The following is an 18,392-nucleotide window of genomic DNA, read 5'->3' as shown; positions in this document are numbered from 1 at the left end:
AGATCTTTTTCCTATTTAACAATTTATTTTCAGTGCTGGAATTCAAAAGCGGAAACTTATGTGATGAGTGCTTTGTTCTTGTATGCAATTTGCATTGCAGAGTGAATATTTTCACGGGTGTTAAAGCTAAGTGCTGCTCCTGAGGGGCACTGACACCCACTGAAAAAGAATGCTTGACTTCTCAAAAGCAGATGAACACAAACTGACATGTATCTGCATTCATAAATGTGCCAATTAACAAAACCCTGGCTGTAGATTTATTAACACTATCCTGACAGTAAAAAAAAATCCTAACTTGACTATGAATTTAGGTCAGGATGTTGGGAATAATATGGATTAACAGATCTATTAGAGTGTACTTCTCAGTTACCACTGCCCCATAGGATCCCACAAGACTATACCCACTGTTAACTGCAAAGAACAGCTAATTGCAACTAACTGCAGCAAGAAGCAAAATGTTCTAGCATAAAAAACAAGACACAAAAAAGCAACAACAAACAGCTCCAAAATAAAAAACATTATAGATTAGATTTAACCTTTTTCAAAATTTTCCTCTCCTTTGACGTGAAGCATTATTTAGGCCTTAGAGAAGCACTTTACAATAATGAAGAGTGATTCTATTATGTATGAGAAAAGACACAATAGGTACATTACTGACTAATGAGATAAAGGACATTTCTTTCTGAAACCAGTTTTAGATCCTGCAATTTTGATACAGCTATTGATTCAGAAGTAGGCCTGTATGCCTTTCATTCTCCTTTTCTTTTTTTAAAATGCTATGAGGACGAAAAATAATTATGTAATTTACTGTGAAAATCAGCCTTATCAACAGCTATCCTCTGCTCATTAACCATCAGGGAGGTGTCACAATTTTACTGCTAGTGAGACCTGCCTCATCATCAGCCAACCCCCAATCATTATCTATAGCGAGGTTAGATTTCCTGCGTTACTTCTCAGATGTAAAGAGAAAATGTGCTTTACTAAAACTCAAGTGCATAGATCTGCTTTGTGTGCATCATACATCTACTCTTTATTGGTTCCTTTATATTGCACAAAAGGCTGAACACACTAGGACAAATGATTTTTGTTTTCCCAATGTTAGTTTTCTGTCCCAGTGTAACTTATTTTTCAATAATGACAGAGAAAAGGGAAGTGGCAGAAGCCTAACAGATTCTTGCTTCATTTGTATCTGGTAAGATAGAGCCTTTGGGCATGCTCCTCTGTCTTGCTACACTAAAAATGAGGGGATGACATCTGGGAGGCTCATTGATGCTAATGTCAAGCTGCCTCTTCGTTAGATCACATACTTTATTGTGCTAAATTAAAAATAAGGGGGTGACATCTGGAAAGCTAATTGATGCCAATGTCAAGCTGCCTATTTCTTAGGTCACCTACTGGTTGTAGATCCTCTGAGGGTTTTTGTGAGTACTTGCTGTGTATTATTATTTACGGGCATATAAATAGCCTAGGGCCCATGGCCCATTTGCAAAAACTTGGACTTTGAGCCTGTTAACACCTTCTCTGCCTTGCTGCAGAACTTTTCTTTCATTGAATGCCTATTTGCCCTGCAAATCCTGGCTATTCCAGTACCTACCTCACTGCCTAACCTGCCTAAGCAACTATTAAAGTATCTATCCTGTTTACAAGAACCTATATAAAACTCAACGCTCAAAGTTAAATAAAAGAAAAAAAAGTTAGCATGTGGTTTCAACCCAAGTAGTAGCATGTTCTAAAGCCACCTAACTACTGTCACTCACATTAATTATAGCTTTACAGACTTAGCAGCTTTAGTTGGAAATGGCAACACTGAGCTGTATAAGCACAAAATGTCTTAATGTCCTAAATATATTGATATAGGTGAGTGTCGAACTTTCCTTGTCTATGAAATTTGTGGTCACATTCTAACTTAGTAATTTAAAATTGTTTAGGAGTAAGCACAGCTTTTCCACTGAGTTGTATCCCATTAAACTAAGACTTGGCTTATGTTGACCATTTTGCTAGTATCTTGCTCTGGAACTAAATATCTGTACCGATGATTTTCCCACAAAACAAGCGCAGTGAGTTAGGGTTGCTGACAGTTTGGGCCCTTTAGGAGAGATATTGAGCTGAAGTTTGCCTAACAGTATAAATCTGTCTAAACTAATACTAACTTAGAAACAACAAAATAGAAAATTAATGTAAAGCATTAATGCAAAAGTGCTCAGAGGAGCACCCTAAGTTTAAATTGATTAATTTATTTGAGGTTAGATGCCCTTAAAATGGAACCACCTTTATTCTAATTTGAATGGATGCCCTCAAGTAAGTGTTTATTATATTTAGATCACATGACTAACTGTAACATGAAGAAATATTTAAGAGATAAAGCTCTGGTCATTTATTGGCTTATATGCCTTTGGTTTGTGTTAGCACAGTGCCTCTTTATAAGGGTGAAGCTTAGTGTTTAAATGGCAGTTATTTAATTTTGAAATTTTTCAATGGCACATTCTGCTAGAAAAGTGTATTTTTCTCTGTTCATGCCACTCATTGGATGCTGCTCCCAGTGGCCTCAAAGCAGGTGATTTTTTTTTTAATTCCTGGCTTGGAGGCTAGTTTTGGTTGCATAAAAACCTGGTGTAATGTCAAACAGAACCTTCTCTAGGCTGCTAGTCCACATAGGGGCTAGCAAATAGCCAACCATAGCTTTTACTTGGCATACCTGGAACTTTTTCATGCTTGTGTTGCTCCCAAACACTTTTTCCATTTGAATGTGGCTCACGAATATAAAAGGTTAGAGACCCCTGCTCTAGAACATGACAACCCAACATTTTAACCTAAACTGCAATATGCTTACAATGCTAGGCTGACTAATAATTCTGTAAATTGTAAAATGTAATGATTTCATTGTTTCATGTATTCATGTTTTTTATAAGTGATGAATTTGTGGAGCAATCTTGTTTTAGGATGGCTAACTTCAAAATGCAGGACCCATCCAATGAGTGAGAATGCATCTTGGCTGGAGTGTGGTAGCAACGCTGTACCTGAGCCTGATGCATGCACAAATCTTCTTATAATATTTGAGCCATGAAATTACAGCACAAATGGAGAAGCTAAATTTCAGACAGGGTGCCTTTTCATTCAGTAGGTAAGCTTTTCATGAACTGTCAACCTTCAGTATGTACATTAGCTCCTCTAAAGCAAAGCTAAAAATGTTAGTGGGCACATAACTTCCTTGAGTTTTAGGTCCCATTTCAGAACTTCAGAACTATTAACATCAACAATGACATTCTTAATAATTCTCTGCTTTCTACTTTGTGGCATCAGTTTGGAGTAATTCCAGCAGGATATTAACTCTTAGTAGAATGTAAGGTTTATACAGAATTGATTTGCAAAATAGGAGTGAAAGACCTTAACTGGCCTGTGCATGCAAATTACCTCAAGCCAACTAAAAACCTGCAGAATGAACTGGAATGGCAATGTGAACCAAGCTTTAATGCCCAACCACAAATGCCACCAACCATATACCAACATGAATACATGAAGGCTGTTACAGCAGCAAAGAGAAAAATTACTTCATTCAATGTCAAAGACATTGGACGTTGGACAATAAGACAGTGGACAGACATACTTGTGACAATGTAACATATTTCACAACATTAGAGATATTTAAGTAAGTCTTACACTACTCTTTATCGTAATTTTATTCTACCCTCACCAAAGTCTAAAAGACTTTGTATTTGCAACAGGCCTGTAATGTGATTTATTTAACATGAAGTCCAGGAATTTTCTTTTACATATACCGCAACAACTAAGCACACTAATAATTTATCATAGTGTGTTTACGCAGTATTTAATTACAGCTGGAACCATTAATAGTTTTTACCTTGTTATAAGGGAAAACAAAAAAGATCAGATTGCATTAACTTGAGGTAAGTAAAGAAGCCTAAACCCTTTCAGAACAGCATTTGATAATAACACTGTAATCTTACAAAGAAGTAAACATAGTGAGTAGAGCAAAGCAGAGGAATAATAATGCAGCCACCTCTGGTTCCTAGAAGGGATACAGACAGCCTACAGCTATCCTCAAGCAGAGGAAAAAGCACTTCGGTTCCCTACAGCAAATGCCTAATGCCTGCAGAAAACTTGCAACTTTCCATTTTGTTTATTTTGAGACAGTAAAAAGTAAATGATAAATATTATTTCCTAGTATTTTGCCCAATCCATAAGGATTGGGGCACTGATGGACACAAATGGCTTTCTTTTGTCTTCCATGTGATGGAAGACATTTTATGACTGAGCCTATTAGGGAACAATATTAATTTGCAAGCTTTTTGGAAGAGGCCTAAAAAGTTGAAGTCCAAGGACATGTAAACGTATAATCACTGGGGTTTCCCAATGACATAGGTACTTCTATGCCAGCACATCATCATTTCTTCTGGATTCTTCCTTCTTCAGAGCGGATGCACATGATTAAAAAGCCAAACTTTAAGAAAAAGCCAGACTTTTCACTCTACTGTGCATGCACTAGCTCCATGCAACTGAAAGAAGAAGAAGCAGAAGAAGCTTGCAACATGGCGCTCGTACAGAAGTACCTTGGGCCAGTGTAGTTTTTCGATTCAGATTTATCGCCATCACAAATATATACAAATAGTGAGCTAAAATTATAAATCTTTAAACCACACAAAAACCTCAATGCTTTAGTCCCTCTGTTCTGCTAACAGAAGCCCCAGCCTGGGGTATCAGGTAAGCGATTACAATCACTGGGGAATGCCTTTTAATTCATTTTAACATTTAATGAATTGAATAACACAGGTGAACATTAAAAAAATGCCTATAGTAAAAATCAAAGAAACATCAAAAGAAAACAAGAAGATATATGCCCTGCAACCAGAAAAATAGGTAGCTCTCTCACAGACATACACTTTTTATTTATCCTTCTCAATTCTGGAAATAATTTTTAAATTGCATGTACATGTAACAGAAATAATCCTTTATAATTATCTTTCTACTTTTTTTCAGTTTCATTTGTACTCACCACGATTCTTTTCTAAGAGGCGTTTTTTCTTTAGCTGCCTTTCTAATTTCTCTTTTTCTGCCATTTCTTTTGCTTGTTTGACACGCTTCTGTTTTTCTTCTGCCTCTTTTCTTCGAATATTTTCTTTGGACGCTTGCTGTAAAAAAAAAAAAAAATTTACAATGTTTTCTCAGCAGCATGGATCACATGAAACATAAAAAATGAATTGAACCTTAAGTGCAAGTATGATGTTTATACATTTCTCCAGCCTATACTTAATCCTATATAGCAACCCAGTCAGTATAAAAAAGATTTAGGACTTCCTGGTGGCCTCTCATGGTTCATAGGTTTTACATGCAGTTGCTGACTAAAGGGCATATTTGTTAGATATGAAGCCAATGAAAATCCCTGCTCCTGTCATTTTCTTTGCTCATTTTTTGTATATGCCATCAATTATATAATGTCACATGGTGCTCTAAGGCAAGATGGTAATTCAATAATTTCTATCTTAGCCTGAGAGCTTCTACAAATAGACTTTAGCAAGCATATTTACTCCCATACAAGAAAGCCAGATCAGCATTTTAAAAACGTAGGTAGATAAGGTTTCAGTGTATATCCATTGCCATTTACTAATGCAGTAAAGCAGAATTAAGAAAAACAAAATCCAATACCGTTAAGAAGCGGGCATGATCCTCAGCATAGCAGATGAGCACACGAGAAAGCAATAAATGAAGAAGGCAACCATCTGTAAATTTATTTACTGAATGATATTCACCTTTCTGGAAGTATCACATAATTATGAAATACCTTGTTTTATAGTTCTGTTATATAAGCACTTAGTATGTTTAAAAACAGACATCCTTTCCACCTGTCAACCATCACAAACACACACACAACTATATGTAAAAGGAAACTGGTGTACCCAAAAGATAACCACGAAAGGACAGAATCCTTGTCTGCAGAGGCCTGGTTGGAATCAAACCTAGAACCCACCACGGTGGCACTGTCCAGCTCTATCATAAATTATAAGACTATTAGAAGTAAACATAACCATATAAACGTACGAGACCACGGAAAAGTTATTGTATACATTTCATCTGACATCAGTCACAAAACCAAACAGGGAGGTTTAAAAATTTTCATTGTTAATGACATTTGTCCCCTACCCAATTGTTTGCAGGACCAAGCAGGCAGCTCCCTGCTTGAAATGGTCATTTTCGTTGATGGACAAATCGTACTTTTAAATGATCGCTTCAGGATAAGCGTGGTTGTACACTAATGAAAAGATCTACATGTGTATGGCCAGCTTTAGTGTCTCTAGGTTGACTGAAGCCGTTCTAGTTCACACCCTAATCTTTTGCCCTACTAATGGCTAGACCAATTTAGCATACTCCCCATTGCAGATTTTAGCAACTAGATTTGAGTAAAGTATCAAACAGATAACCATGTATTTATTGTTTCAAAAAGCGCACACCAACTACTTAACATTAAATAAAATAATGCAAACAACTGTGCAACAATTTATTTCATGTAAATAGCTAAATTGATGACATGGATTAAGTTCTAAATATGCATGGCTCTTCAAATGAAAAATATAATGTTTATTCCCTTGGTGTAGTTGGTATAAATGTGGGGGGGCTTTTTCACATGTATCCCTGTAAACAGTGGAGTAACTAGAAGTGATAATCTTTGGAAGCATGTAACCCACTGGGCCCCCTATACTATGGGCAGTAGCAGTGCATGTTTTATTGCACCTTGTTTAATTGGTTCACGTACCTGTCCTCAAGACTGGCTTGCATTTTTTTCCCTTCATTAATAGTTTGTCAGATAGAGCTGGGGCTGTTCTTTGACCCTTTTATAATTTGTGCATCTCTCAACTAATTTAACATGCAAAACCTGAACACAAATGTAAAAAAAACAAAACAAAACATTTTTTTCCTTGTGTTCTTATAACGTTTTACACAACTGGGCTAGGCTAGAGTTGCACATAACATATGCAACTTAAAATGCAGAAAGAGCAGGTTGAGCATCTAATTTATTAAAATATATGCAATTCTTTTCAACACTAATTGCTCAAGTGATTAGAAAAAATTGCAATATTTACCAACTTGAGACAGAGTAATGAACCTGCAAACTTTCCACACGGTAAAAAACATAGCTTAAAGGAAAACAACAAATGTCATTATTTATTTATTATTTTAAGTTTACTTTAGTGCAGTTACATGTAATTTACATAGTTACATAGGGTTGAAAAAAGACCAGAGTCCATCAAGTTCAACCCATCCAAGTAAACCCAGCACACACAACCCACACCTACCTATCTATACTATCACATACATAAACTATATACACAACCACTAATACTAACTGTAGATATTAGTATCACAATAGCCTTGGATATTATGGTTGTTCAAGAACTCATCAATTTGGTTTTTATGATTATTTGGCCTTTGAATGATATGGTATATGTTCCTAGTACCAGCACTGCAGAAAGATCTCAGCCATCATACACATAACGCAGTGAGTATATTAAACGTGTAATTGTTATGGGACTGCACTGTTGCAAAAGAGCTCCTGTTCTAATAAACTGCATAATGTCGATGACCCCATTCTGACATTATGACAATACAGGTTAAATGATTTTTCTCAACTTTCATTTTGACTCTTTGTTTTTCATGGCTAACTACTATTTACACTGATTATACATCTATTCAAACAAGTAAGCATAATATTCTGCATATATGATCACTGTCCTCTCTAATTCACACCTCACGTCTGTACAGTATTAATCTCTGTTGCTAGATACCTCCTCCTCAAAACAGAACAGGCTTCTCCACTGTTAAACTATTTATTATGGCTACCAATTAAGCAAAGAATACCTTTTAAAAATCCTTATCATGACTTTTCAAGACATTGATTTCACTTCATATAACTATCTCTTTTCACTTGTGCCTCCATGAATTCCCGGCCGAGTCCTCCATTGACCTAGGAGCTACTATCTCTGCACACCACCTACTTCCACTGTTTCCTAACTTGCACCTGCTGCTTCTTACCTATGAGATTCAATTTCTGTATTTCTCCATAGAGAATCTTACCTTAGTCTCTTTAAAATGAGACACTTTTTTTCCTGGCATAATACCTAATTGAACCTTGAGAGTCATAAGACAATGCCACTGTAACTTGCAAACTGCTATTTGTGTCTGCAAAGATAGCCACCTACTTGGATTGTAGGGGCTGTTGAATAGAAGCCTACTACCTCTTTCTCTCTCCAGCACTTCACTTAATCTTGATTGTAATTGTATACAGTTACTTATTTTGTAATTTTCCCAGTCAGTTTTATTAATATATTGCTTGAATTCACAGTATTGTATATAAAAGTAGCACTTAACAAATAAAAATATACACTTATACAAGTCAATGAAACACATACTGCAGCTTGACAACATTAAAAATGCGGAGAGTAGTTATAAGTCAGTCATAGAGATCTGATGCTGAAATGTTGTTGTCATGGTACTTGCTTGACTGGGCTCACCAACAAAGATGGGGAAGGAAACCATAAGTCCAACTGAAGGCACAAATGGTGTGACTACATGTGTCATATGCATCATTTAGGAACAGTCCATCACTAGGTTTTAAAATGCACCATTACAACTATAGCATCTAGTCAGCATTTTGCTTTTATTGCCTAGCTTGCGCTAGACTGCTTGCTTAAAGCTACAATTTGATTGGGTGACATTCCTTCTGGCATTTACATAATTAACATGATAAATCCGATTAAGTTCATCATGACTAAATATATACATCAGAGTCTCATGTCGGCAAGCTATACTCCATGCAATGTGCAACACAGCTGTTCCTATAGAGCTCTGCTGTCTAATTTCTGTGGTGCATTCTGTATGCATTCTCTAGCATACATAGTGGAGGGCCGCTAATGGAAGCCAGTTTTGATATGAATGTCATATTAAAGGAGAAGGAAAGGCAAATTACTTGGGGGTGCCAAAATGTTAGACACCCCCAAGTGACTTAAATCGCCTACCTTTTACCCCGGGCTGGTGCCCCTTTTCTGAGAGAACAGCACCAGCCCGGGGTAGCTGCAGCGCTTCCTCCTTGCTGTAGAGTGAAAAGCCGAACTTTAACAGAGAAGTCGGCTTTTCACTCTAATGCGCATGCGCCGGTCCCGGGAATTTGTCGGCAAAACGAAGCAGGAAGCGCTCGCTACAGGTACCCCGGGCTGGTGCTGTTTTCTCCTAACAGGGGCACCAGCCCGGGGTACAAGGTAAGCAATTAAAGTCACTTGGGGGTGCCTAACATTTTGGCACCCCCAAGTGACTTAGCCTTTCCTTCTCCTTTAAGACACACCCTTAAATCTATATGCCTCCTCCTCCTCCCCTGTGGATAGCACAGCAACCCGCAGCATATAATTACACACCTTAGGGATCATTTAATGGCTATTTCAAACTGCTAACAAACTCTCAGAACAAACCCCTGCCAGGTTCACCTCCCACAGGCATCATATGGCAGGCAGAGTATGGCTGCCTGTGTGTGCCATACGCTGCCTGCCCTATGCTGCCTGTGTGTGCCATACTCTGCCTGCCCTATGCTGCCTGTGTGTGCCATACTCTGCCTGCCCTATGCTGCCTGTGTGTGAACAGTACAGGGGATTAAATGTTTAAACAATACAAGGGGATAACAGCCTGAATCTGAGGTGTGAACAATGCAGAGGGCCAGTTAATCTCAGTACTGATACCATTTAAATCTTACACAAAGGTAAGACATCAAAGCCAGACAGGTGAGGGGCCACACAGAGGGGGGTTGCGGGCCACATGCGGCCCGCCAGTTGGACAGCACTGCTGTAGAGGATCCTGGTCATGAAACATTCTAACATTGTCCTAAGGTCTATTTGATTCTCTTTCCATCAAAAATATGCTAATTTTTAAAAAATATGTGAGAAGGATGAATGAATTTGAGTATTCTAAGTAATGATAGCAGCAATGAGCGTTCTCAGCAAAAATTAATTCTGTAAGCATTCTCTGCAGAAATGTAAAATGTGAACATTATCTGCATTTTGTTGCCAAGGCTAACACCATTTAAAAATCTAGGCTTTTTTAAACATTATTTTACACGTGCTTAAAGAACAACTAATTCCTAAAAACAAATATGTCTACATTTGTTGTATTTTATTTAGCTACCCTACTGCATCAACCTAGAGGTTACACAGCCCTATACCAATAATGATCAAGGCCTTGAAACCTAGGAGGAGACCACCATTTTTTATTTTGTTAAGGCATATTTTGATTGTCAGTATCAGTGACACGCACATGCTTAGTATGCTCTCAGCAAGTGTTGAGAAGCAAAGACTAATGGCTAATGTATTTCAGCCTGTGCTTGTATGCAGGCCCTACACTCAAAACAAAATATGTGAGTATGCATTTCTGCATTAAAATCCACTTTGTGTGACTGGGCCAATGCAGCGCCTCCAGGTGCAGACACAGGAGAAGGCTAGGGCATTCATCCGGAGGCCAAGAATTAGCCCTATGTGGCAGTAGCCTAAGCTTAGGGAATGTTGCAAATCATTAAGCAGAGAATGAGGTAACCTGGGTGAGTAAGTTAAGAGAATTTGTTTTAGGCTGATGCCACACGTGGCGTTTTTCCGCTGCATATTTTCTAATTCTCTCGGCGGCTGAAAAACGCCTGATATCATCATCCATAGAAATAACTTGAAAAGACACAAAGCAAACCACACCATGCGGAAATACGCTAGAAAACGCCTTAGCACAGATTTTTCAAGCGTAGGCCGAAATACGCCAGTATTTGCAAAGCAAGCTATTCCTATGTATACGCAAAGGCAGCTGCCAGACCTAGCGGAAATACGCAGCGGTTTTTGCTATTTCGCACTATTAGCACCATGGAAATGGGATTTGCTTACGTCACCAGTACTAGGCTGAAAAACACCATAGTCAGGGGCTGTGTGGCTTGTGTGGCGTTTTTAGGCCGAGAAAAAACGCAGCGGAAAAACGCCAAGTGTGGCATCAGCCTTATACACAATCCCATCATTGATCAATCATTTCTACATGTCCACCTGTACTACACAATCACTTTTGTTATTTAAGGAAACTGACTGAAAGGAAGAACAGATAATGCAGTCATTAAATCAGCATGTTGCGTAAAAGATACAATTGTATGCCTCTTTTGCTGTGACATCTATTTAAGAAACCAGTACAGCATGTGGTAGAAAAAGCTAACTTTCAGAATTAAAATAATATTAAAAATGCGTTACATGAGTTGAAATAAAATGTAGTATGAAAGGGCACTGCAAATTACGGCACAATAAAAGTTCTCTCAGAACAGCCAGAAATGCATTAAAGTCAATTTAATGCAGAAATATGTTGCAACATGATATTTCTCTCTATCATTTGCTGCTTTGACAATTTTCACAATAATAAAGAACAGAATAACTTAATTAGTTATACTAAATAACTATAATAATTTCTAAAATTATTGAAGCTTGCACCTTTGATGGCCAGCATGAGGACAGGATATGCCCCTCAGCCAGCACACTAGCAAATAGCATAAGTACTGATCAGCACAATTAAACACATAGGCTTTATGTATGGCATTTTGAGCCAAATCCTGCACCCCTTTTATTTATGTAGCATTAAGGCTTAAAAAATAAAGCAGTCTTAAGATCATTAATTTTAGGATGCCTTTGTAGCTGTGCTTGTAAATAGATTCATCCCTTCAGCCTGTAAGTACATGCATTTTAAAATTGCAAATGCTTCAGCCCAGAGGGAAGTCTAACCTCACTACTTTTAATCTTGTCTCTGTAACTGGATTGTGGTTGATGACAGAGAAGTACAAGGCTTTCTTTTCTGCACAGTTGGTGTTTTCCCTTTCTACATGACATCAAACCTGTGCAGCAGGTAGACACAATTTTGTGCACATAAATATTTAATCTTCCCACAGCGTGCTTCCGTACACTGCACTTTGTGGTCTTATCGTATATGAAGGGCCAAATGGCATACGGACATAACTGCCCAGAGTCAAAGAGAAAGTGCTGTATTTGACAATATCTGCATTTACTGATCAAAATAAAATTGCACATTTTATTGCAAGACTCAATAAAAGTAATTATAGGGGAACTGTCATTGCTATAGACACGCACCAAAAATGTCAAGGACAAGTGCAGGTTGTTGAACTACAATGAGCAAATGAGTTCTCTTTATGATTTATATGGTGTTTGTATGCAGACATGGGCAGCAAACTGCATTAGAACTAAAGTAAATGTCTTTTGTGGATCAAGCAAACTTACAAGCCCTTCTAGGTGAATTTAGTAGAAGTGTCCCTGATGATGCAACACACACAGGGCCCAGAGATAACAGATAACATTTTCTTCAGTAACCAAACTCATGGAGAGGTAAGATAGCTGTGTTGGCCTTTTCTTTGCCAGTAGAACAATGCCATGGGTGTCAGTGATCTAAATGAATGCTTTTCTGACTACTCTTTTATTGTACTTTTCTTTTGCACACATATAATTTGTTTCGGTGTCATGGGTATGCAGTACAGCATATAGTCAAATACAGTGCCTAAAGACTTTTATCTGTTCTGAATTTGCAAAGTAGCTACGTATGCTGCAGTCACTACTCTAAGGCTACGGCTACACCGGAATAAACACAGCCTGATCAGAGCATAGAGGCTGCTTCTCAGTCTAACACAGTGCCTGTATAGAAAGCCCCAGCATTGGCAAAGGTGCAGGCACATAAAGCAGATATTGGCACCGGAATGTATACTTGTGCATTTTGTCACCGGAGGCAATGAAACGTGTTTATCTGCAAGACAAAAATCAGCCTGACGTGGCATTAGTCTAGGGCCTTTTCTGCTTCTGGAATAACTGTGAACAGATCCACTAGTCCATGTGCAGTAACTGACAGGAATTTCGTCTTTTACTGTGCACAGTGGGTTGGTTTCAGCCACAGAATGTATGATGTAGCAAAATGTCTTCTGAGCAAAATAAGTCTATGCTCACTGTGACTGGCAGATGCCATTCGTGTCAGTTACTGGCCACATGGGCATTAGGTGACGGTATCAGTCTTTTCTTTACCTGTAGCAGTAGCCTAAAGGCCTCTGGTTCCACTATTGGTGTGTTGTTTTGCACATTGGGGGAGCTGTATAATTTGATTTACATGCATCAGTATACATGTAATACATGGTTAAAGTTTGACCAGTGTCAGTAGTTGGGCTGTTTAACATTCTGTGATGTTGTAAAATGTTCTTTTAAAGTGCTAGATTTGTATGTATGTATGTATGTATGTATGTGTGACAAATATTATAAGGGTGAAGTAGATAGTGTTAAAGACACAAAGGGAAACTGGCACACTTGTTTGGATTCAATAAAATATAACCTTTATTCTTATTCGCTCGGCCATCCTATATTTTTTTTTTTTGGCCGAGCGAATAGGAATAAAGGTTATATTTTATTGAATCCAAACAGGTGTGCCAGTTTCTCTTCGTGTCTTTAACACTATTTACTTAATCCTAATATACATACTGTGCACCCTGGATTTAAACTGTAGTGCAAGGTTTTCCTTATCTGTAAATATTATAGGGGGTCACTGCACAGAGATGATGCACTGCAATTGTGCACAAATATCTTCAGGTAGACAGGGGATACATTGTACTGCATGAGGCATTGTGTAAAGGTAATAAGACCGGTATGACATACCAAATGTGAACCTGGGTATAGAGAGGCTCTTTAATGTTTTGCAAGTCTATTGTTAATGCAACTGGCCCAGTATTGGTGGGGTGTTTATACCTAAAATTGTGCATTAAAAACCATTGGCCTCTACACCTGTAAATTATTTATACAAGCTTCATGCTACTAACTTTTCACTATGTCCCAAAGCATTTACAATTTCAATTTTAAGGACTATTTATACTCTCTCCTCAGATTTTCAATATATATTTGTCAATATTTTGCATAAAAAAAACCAATTTGAGTTCAAAGTATTGTGATTTTCAAACTTTCTTGGTCCTTCAAAAAAATTGTGGGAGAAGGAGAAGGTAGTTTATCAAATTCTAAATTAAAATCCCAGTACAGTGAACTCCTCCTTATTTCTTAACCAGGGACAAAGACAAAAGCTGTGGCAATGGAGGTGCTTTATTGCACTGACATAATGATCTCTTTTTAAATAAACTCCAGATTAAGGGGAAAGAGGATGAATTATGATTGTTAAAGGAACAGTAACACCAGAAAATGAAAGTGTATAAAAGTAACTAAAATATAAGGTGCTGCTGCCCTGCACTGGTAAAAGTTGTGTGTTTACTTCAGAAAGTCTACTATAATTTATATAAATAAGCTGCTATGTAGCCATGGAGGCAGCCATTCAAAGGAGAAAAGGCACAGGCACATAGCAGATAACAGATAAAACACTATTGTATTCTACAGAACTTATCTGTTATCTGCTATGTAACCTGTGCCTTTTCTCCTTTTTTCCAGCTTGAATGGCTGCCCCCACGGCTACACAGCAGCTTATTATATAAATTATAGTAGTGTTACTGTAGCAAACACACCAGTTTTACCAGTGCAGGGCAACAGTGCATTATATTTTTATTACTTTAAAGCTCTTTCATTTTTTGGCATTACTGTTCCTTTAAGTGTACAGTACAACTGAAAAAAAGTGTTTCTTAATTAAAAATAGGCTAAATATATGTTCAACACATAAACATATTCTGCAGTCCCAATTAAAAAAAAAAAAAATCTTTATTAAAGCACAGTAAAAAAAAAAAGCTCCACAGATAGCGGCCTTACACATTTCATACCAACATTGTACAAAGTCATAGGCAGTAAGAGTTCTAAGTATGCACAGGTGCACATAAATCAGTTCACTCTGCAAAATGCAGCTAAATTAATTGCTAATTAGCCAAGAGTGGCCTGCTTATCAGAACTAGCATGTAGGTATGAAATGTGTAAGGCCGTTATCTGTGGGGCTGGTATTATTTTTTTTTAACTGTGCTTTAATAAAGATTTTTTATTTTAATTGGCAGTGCAGAACATGTTTATGTGGGATCAATATCCCTTGCATACTGGGACTTTTCCTGTGCTCTAGTGCCAGTTGAGCACATGTTACTCCTCAGCCTTGAAGTTATTTTGCCATTAAATATATGTTCACGGCACATCCAAGAACTGGTTTATATTGTCCCAAAGAAAGTTTAGACAATATGACTGAAACCATGATGCCTCTACATTTAAATTAGGCCTGCACCAAATCCTGGATTCTAATTAGTATTTGTCTGAATGCCAGTCTTTTGTATACTGAACACAAACAGTTATAATGGTAGCTACAGATTGTGTTATGCTGCTTAACCTCTCAACAGAACTTCTAAATTGAACTTTTACAGGTGGGAGTTGTTCAGTTCTTTCATGGTTTCTAGCACGGCTGCTGATAGGCTGTGCTGGAACTTACATTGTTACAATTATGTGCACAGCTGGAAGGAATTTCATACTGTGCAGTCACGCTGTTCAATTCTGCTTCTACTGTTCCTTAATAGCAGCATTTCAAGAGAAAGGCATATTATAATACTCAACTTCAAAATGCACTTTCCCCTATCATCATAAAAGCATTTATATGCAAACTCTGTGTATCCAAACGGCTAAAAATCTGAATCCGACAATTCACCATCTAAAACTTGCCGAGATCATGTAGAAGTCAATGACAGATGTCCCTTCTCTTCCCTGGAGGATCCTTCTTTTGCTTCAAAACTTTAGAGGTTTCAGACATTTGATGCTGTTTTTTTGTGCTCCAATTCGAAAAAGTTGCAGTTTTCATGTGACAAGTCGAAAAATTTTGAATTTTCTCAACTTTTTCAGCGCTTTCATTTCAGATTTTTTAGTAAATGTAAGACATTCATGGAAACAAGTTCAAATTTTAAAATAAAAAAAAAAATTAGAAATTAGAGTTTTAGTAAATCTGCCCTCATCTGACACTTACGGAGACGCTCAGGTTAAAGGAATACTGTCATGGGAAAACGTTTTTTTTTACAAAACGCATCAGTTATTAGAGCTTCCCCTACAGAATCCTGCATTGAAATTGGTTTTCAAAAGTGCTAACAGATTTTTTTTTTTGTAATATTTAATTTTGAAGTTTCACACAGGGCTAGACATGTTCTTCCCAAGTGCCCTCAGTCATGTGACTTGTGCTCTGATAAACTTCAGTCACACTTTACTGCTGAGTTACAAGTTGGAACAATATCACCACCCCTTCTTTTCTGCCCTGGCAGCCAATCAGCAAAACAAATAAGAAGTAATAATTTCCTGTTCAGGCATAGAAAAAAAGCACATTCTAACTTTATTTCATTTGTACACAGAAAGGCTTAGGCCAATGGCACACACAATAGCACATACTCCACCATGTCGCCTGTCATTTAGATGAATGAAAACCACCTTTCCCTGCTACGTTACAATTTGTCAGCCAGAATACTGGTAATAGGTGGTATCTATTTGTGTAAATGACTGTTGGCATAGATTGGTGAGAAATGTCTTTTTTTCTGCATTCTGGTCATCAATGTTCTATATACAAACATACACTGACATTGGAAGAATGTGTAATTCTAGAATGCATGAATTCTATTGTTTGCTCCATACAATATCTTAACAGGATTAACTTTAAGGGCTCTGGCACACGGGGAGATTAGTCGCCCGCGGCAAAACTCCCTGTTCACAGGCGACTAATCTCCCCGAGTTGCCTACCCCTGCCATCCCACCGGCGAACATGTAAGTCGCCGGCGGGATGGCAGACGCGGCGGCGCGATTTTGCGCAAATCGCCGAAAAAGACTCGCGAGTCTTTTTCGCCAATTTCCTAAAATTGCCCCGCCGCGTCTGCCATCCCGCCGGCGACTTACATGTTCGCCGGTGGGATGGCGAACAGGGAGTTTTGCCACGGGCGACTAATCTCCCTGTGTGCCAGAGCCCTAAAAGGTTGTGCAGATAATACATGTAACAAAAATGAAGCACAAAACCTCAAAGCAGAGAATACTATACCTAGTCTACTAGAGTTAAATTAAAAAGGATTATGAGGAGCATACAATAATTAAAAATGCATAACAGATTTATTTTAATTTTAAAGACTAAAAACAGTTCTTCTATAAACATGTTTAGATATTTTTATCTAGGAAAAGTTATGGCTGTAGACAACTAAGCCTCAAATCAGAAAACTAAAAGTTCTACATTAAAAAAAAAAATCAGGAACATGACGATTTTGTATTTTGAAATATGTGTTATTATATTCCATTTATAGACATCAAGAGCCTGTATTATTAATAAATCCTATGTCCTCCTGTGTTTTTGTAACTTGATGGTGCATTGAATTTTGTTGCCTGTGAATTCTTTATTCACATAAAGCTAACATTACACAGTGAGCTCTATGAACTCCAACAGTGTGTCTGCATTATCCTCTTCTCAGTAAATTATGTATGGCAGAAAATTATATTAATAGCTTATTTGGTGTGAAAGTAGGAAGGTTATTTTTTATGAAGAATGGCTAAGGTCCATTTTGTGTTACTGACAGGGTAGAAAGCTTTTTTGACGACCTTCCCAGGATGGCTATTGTGCAAATTTGCCATTTATGTATTTTTTTAAATAAATATGCATAAGATTATAACTATATCTGCAAAGAATAATAGTAATAAAAAACTGTGTTCAATGCAGTCAAAGGCATAGACAAACATAAGCCTTTAAATTACTTAGTCTGAATTTCCTGGAAACAGGAATTTACAACACTATTTTCTGCTCTAAAAATGGGATCTGTTAATTTTAAATTATTTTCACACATGCAGTGTTTGTATGAGGTGACTAAGGCAGCAAGGTAATATTATTGACTTTTGTAACCCTGTTTCATGTAAACCTTATAAGCAGAACAAAAAGCAGGATGAGTATTGATAGAGCCATATTTTGTCAAAGAAAAAAAACAAATATGTGACTCTTCCAGTAATGGTGTTCCGTGAAACTTACTCCAAAGCTACACAATACCTTACATAGCTAGAAAATACATTTCATTTTATTTTCATAAGAAACTGCTGAACTTGCTTTGTTTGTTTGTTCATAATAAAAAGGGATGGCAAGTGAAAATATTACATTCTTTTACGTTTCAAAAACGAGCTGGTAAATGAGGGATTATGATTTTTACTGCATATTGATGTAGTAGCTAAAATCCCTAAAATCACATTTATAGTGGAATTATAAATGCAAGTTTCTCTTTCACCTTGGTGTATTTTAGGACAAGGATAAGCCAAAGCCACCTCTATCTTAAATTCAAGCTAATCTCCTAAATGTCTCCTGTAAACTCCATCTACCATAGAGAAATAAATATGATGGATAGAGTAGCTGCAAATATTGCTGCACATCTAGTA

At 37.4% G+C, this 18,392-nt stretch overlaps 1 protein-coding gene across 5 annotated transcripts in view; it reads right to left on the bottom strand.

Annotated features, from left to right (window-relative positions):
• The window catches only part of diaph3 (diaphanous related formin 3), a 261,365-nt gene that overhangs the window by 68,337 nt on the left and 174,636 nt on the right, over positions 1-18,392 (bottom strand). For all 5 annotated transcript variants that reach the window (XM_031897113.1, XM_031897114.1, XM_031897115.1 and 2 more), the window contains one exon: positions 5,012-5,147. In XM_031897113.1, coding sequence (XP_031752973.1) covers positions 5,012-5,147 — 136 coding nt within the window. The remainder of the gene's footprint in view (positions 1-5,011; positions 5,148-18,392) is intronic.

The sequence above is a fragment of the Xenopus tropicalis genome, chromosome 2 (genome assembly GCF_000004195.4).
Source record: "Xenopus tropicalis strain Nigerian chromosome 2, UCB_Xtro_10.0, whole genome shotgun sequence".
In the NCBI taxonomy this organism is placed as follows: Eukaryota; Metazoa; Chordata; class Amphibia; order Anura; family Pipidae; genus Xenopus; species Xenopus tropicalis.
The sequence above is the reverse complement of the archived record's forward strand: the minus strand, read 5'-3'. Positions and strand labels throughout refer to the sequence as shown.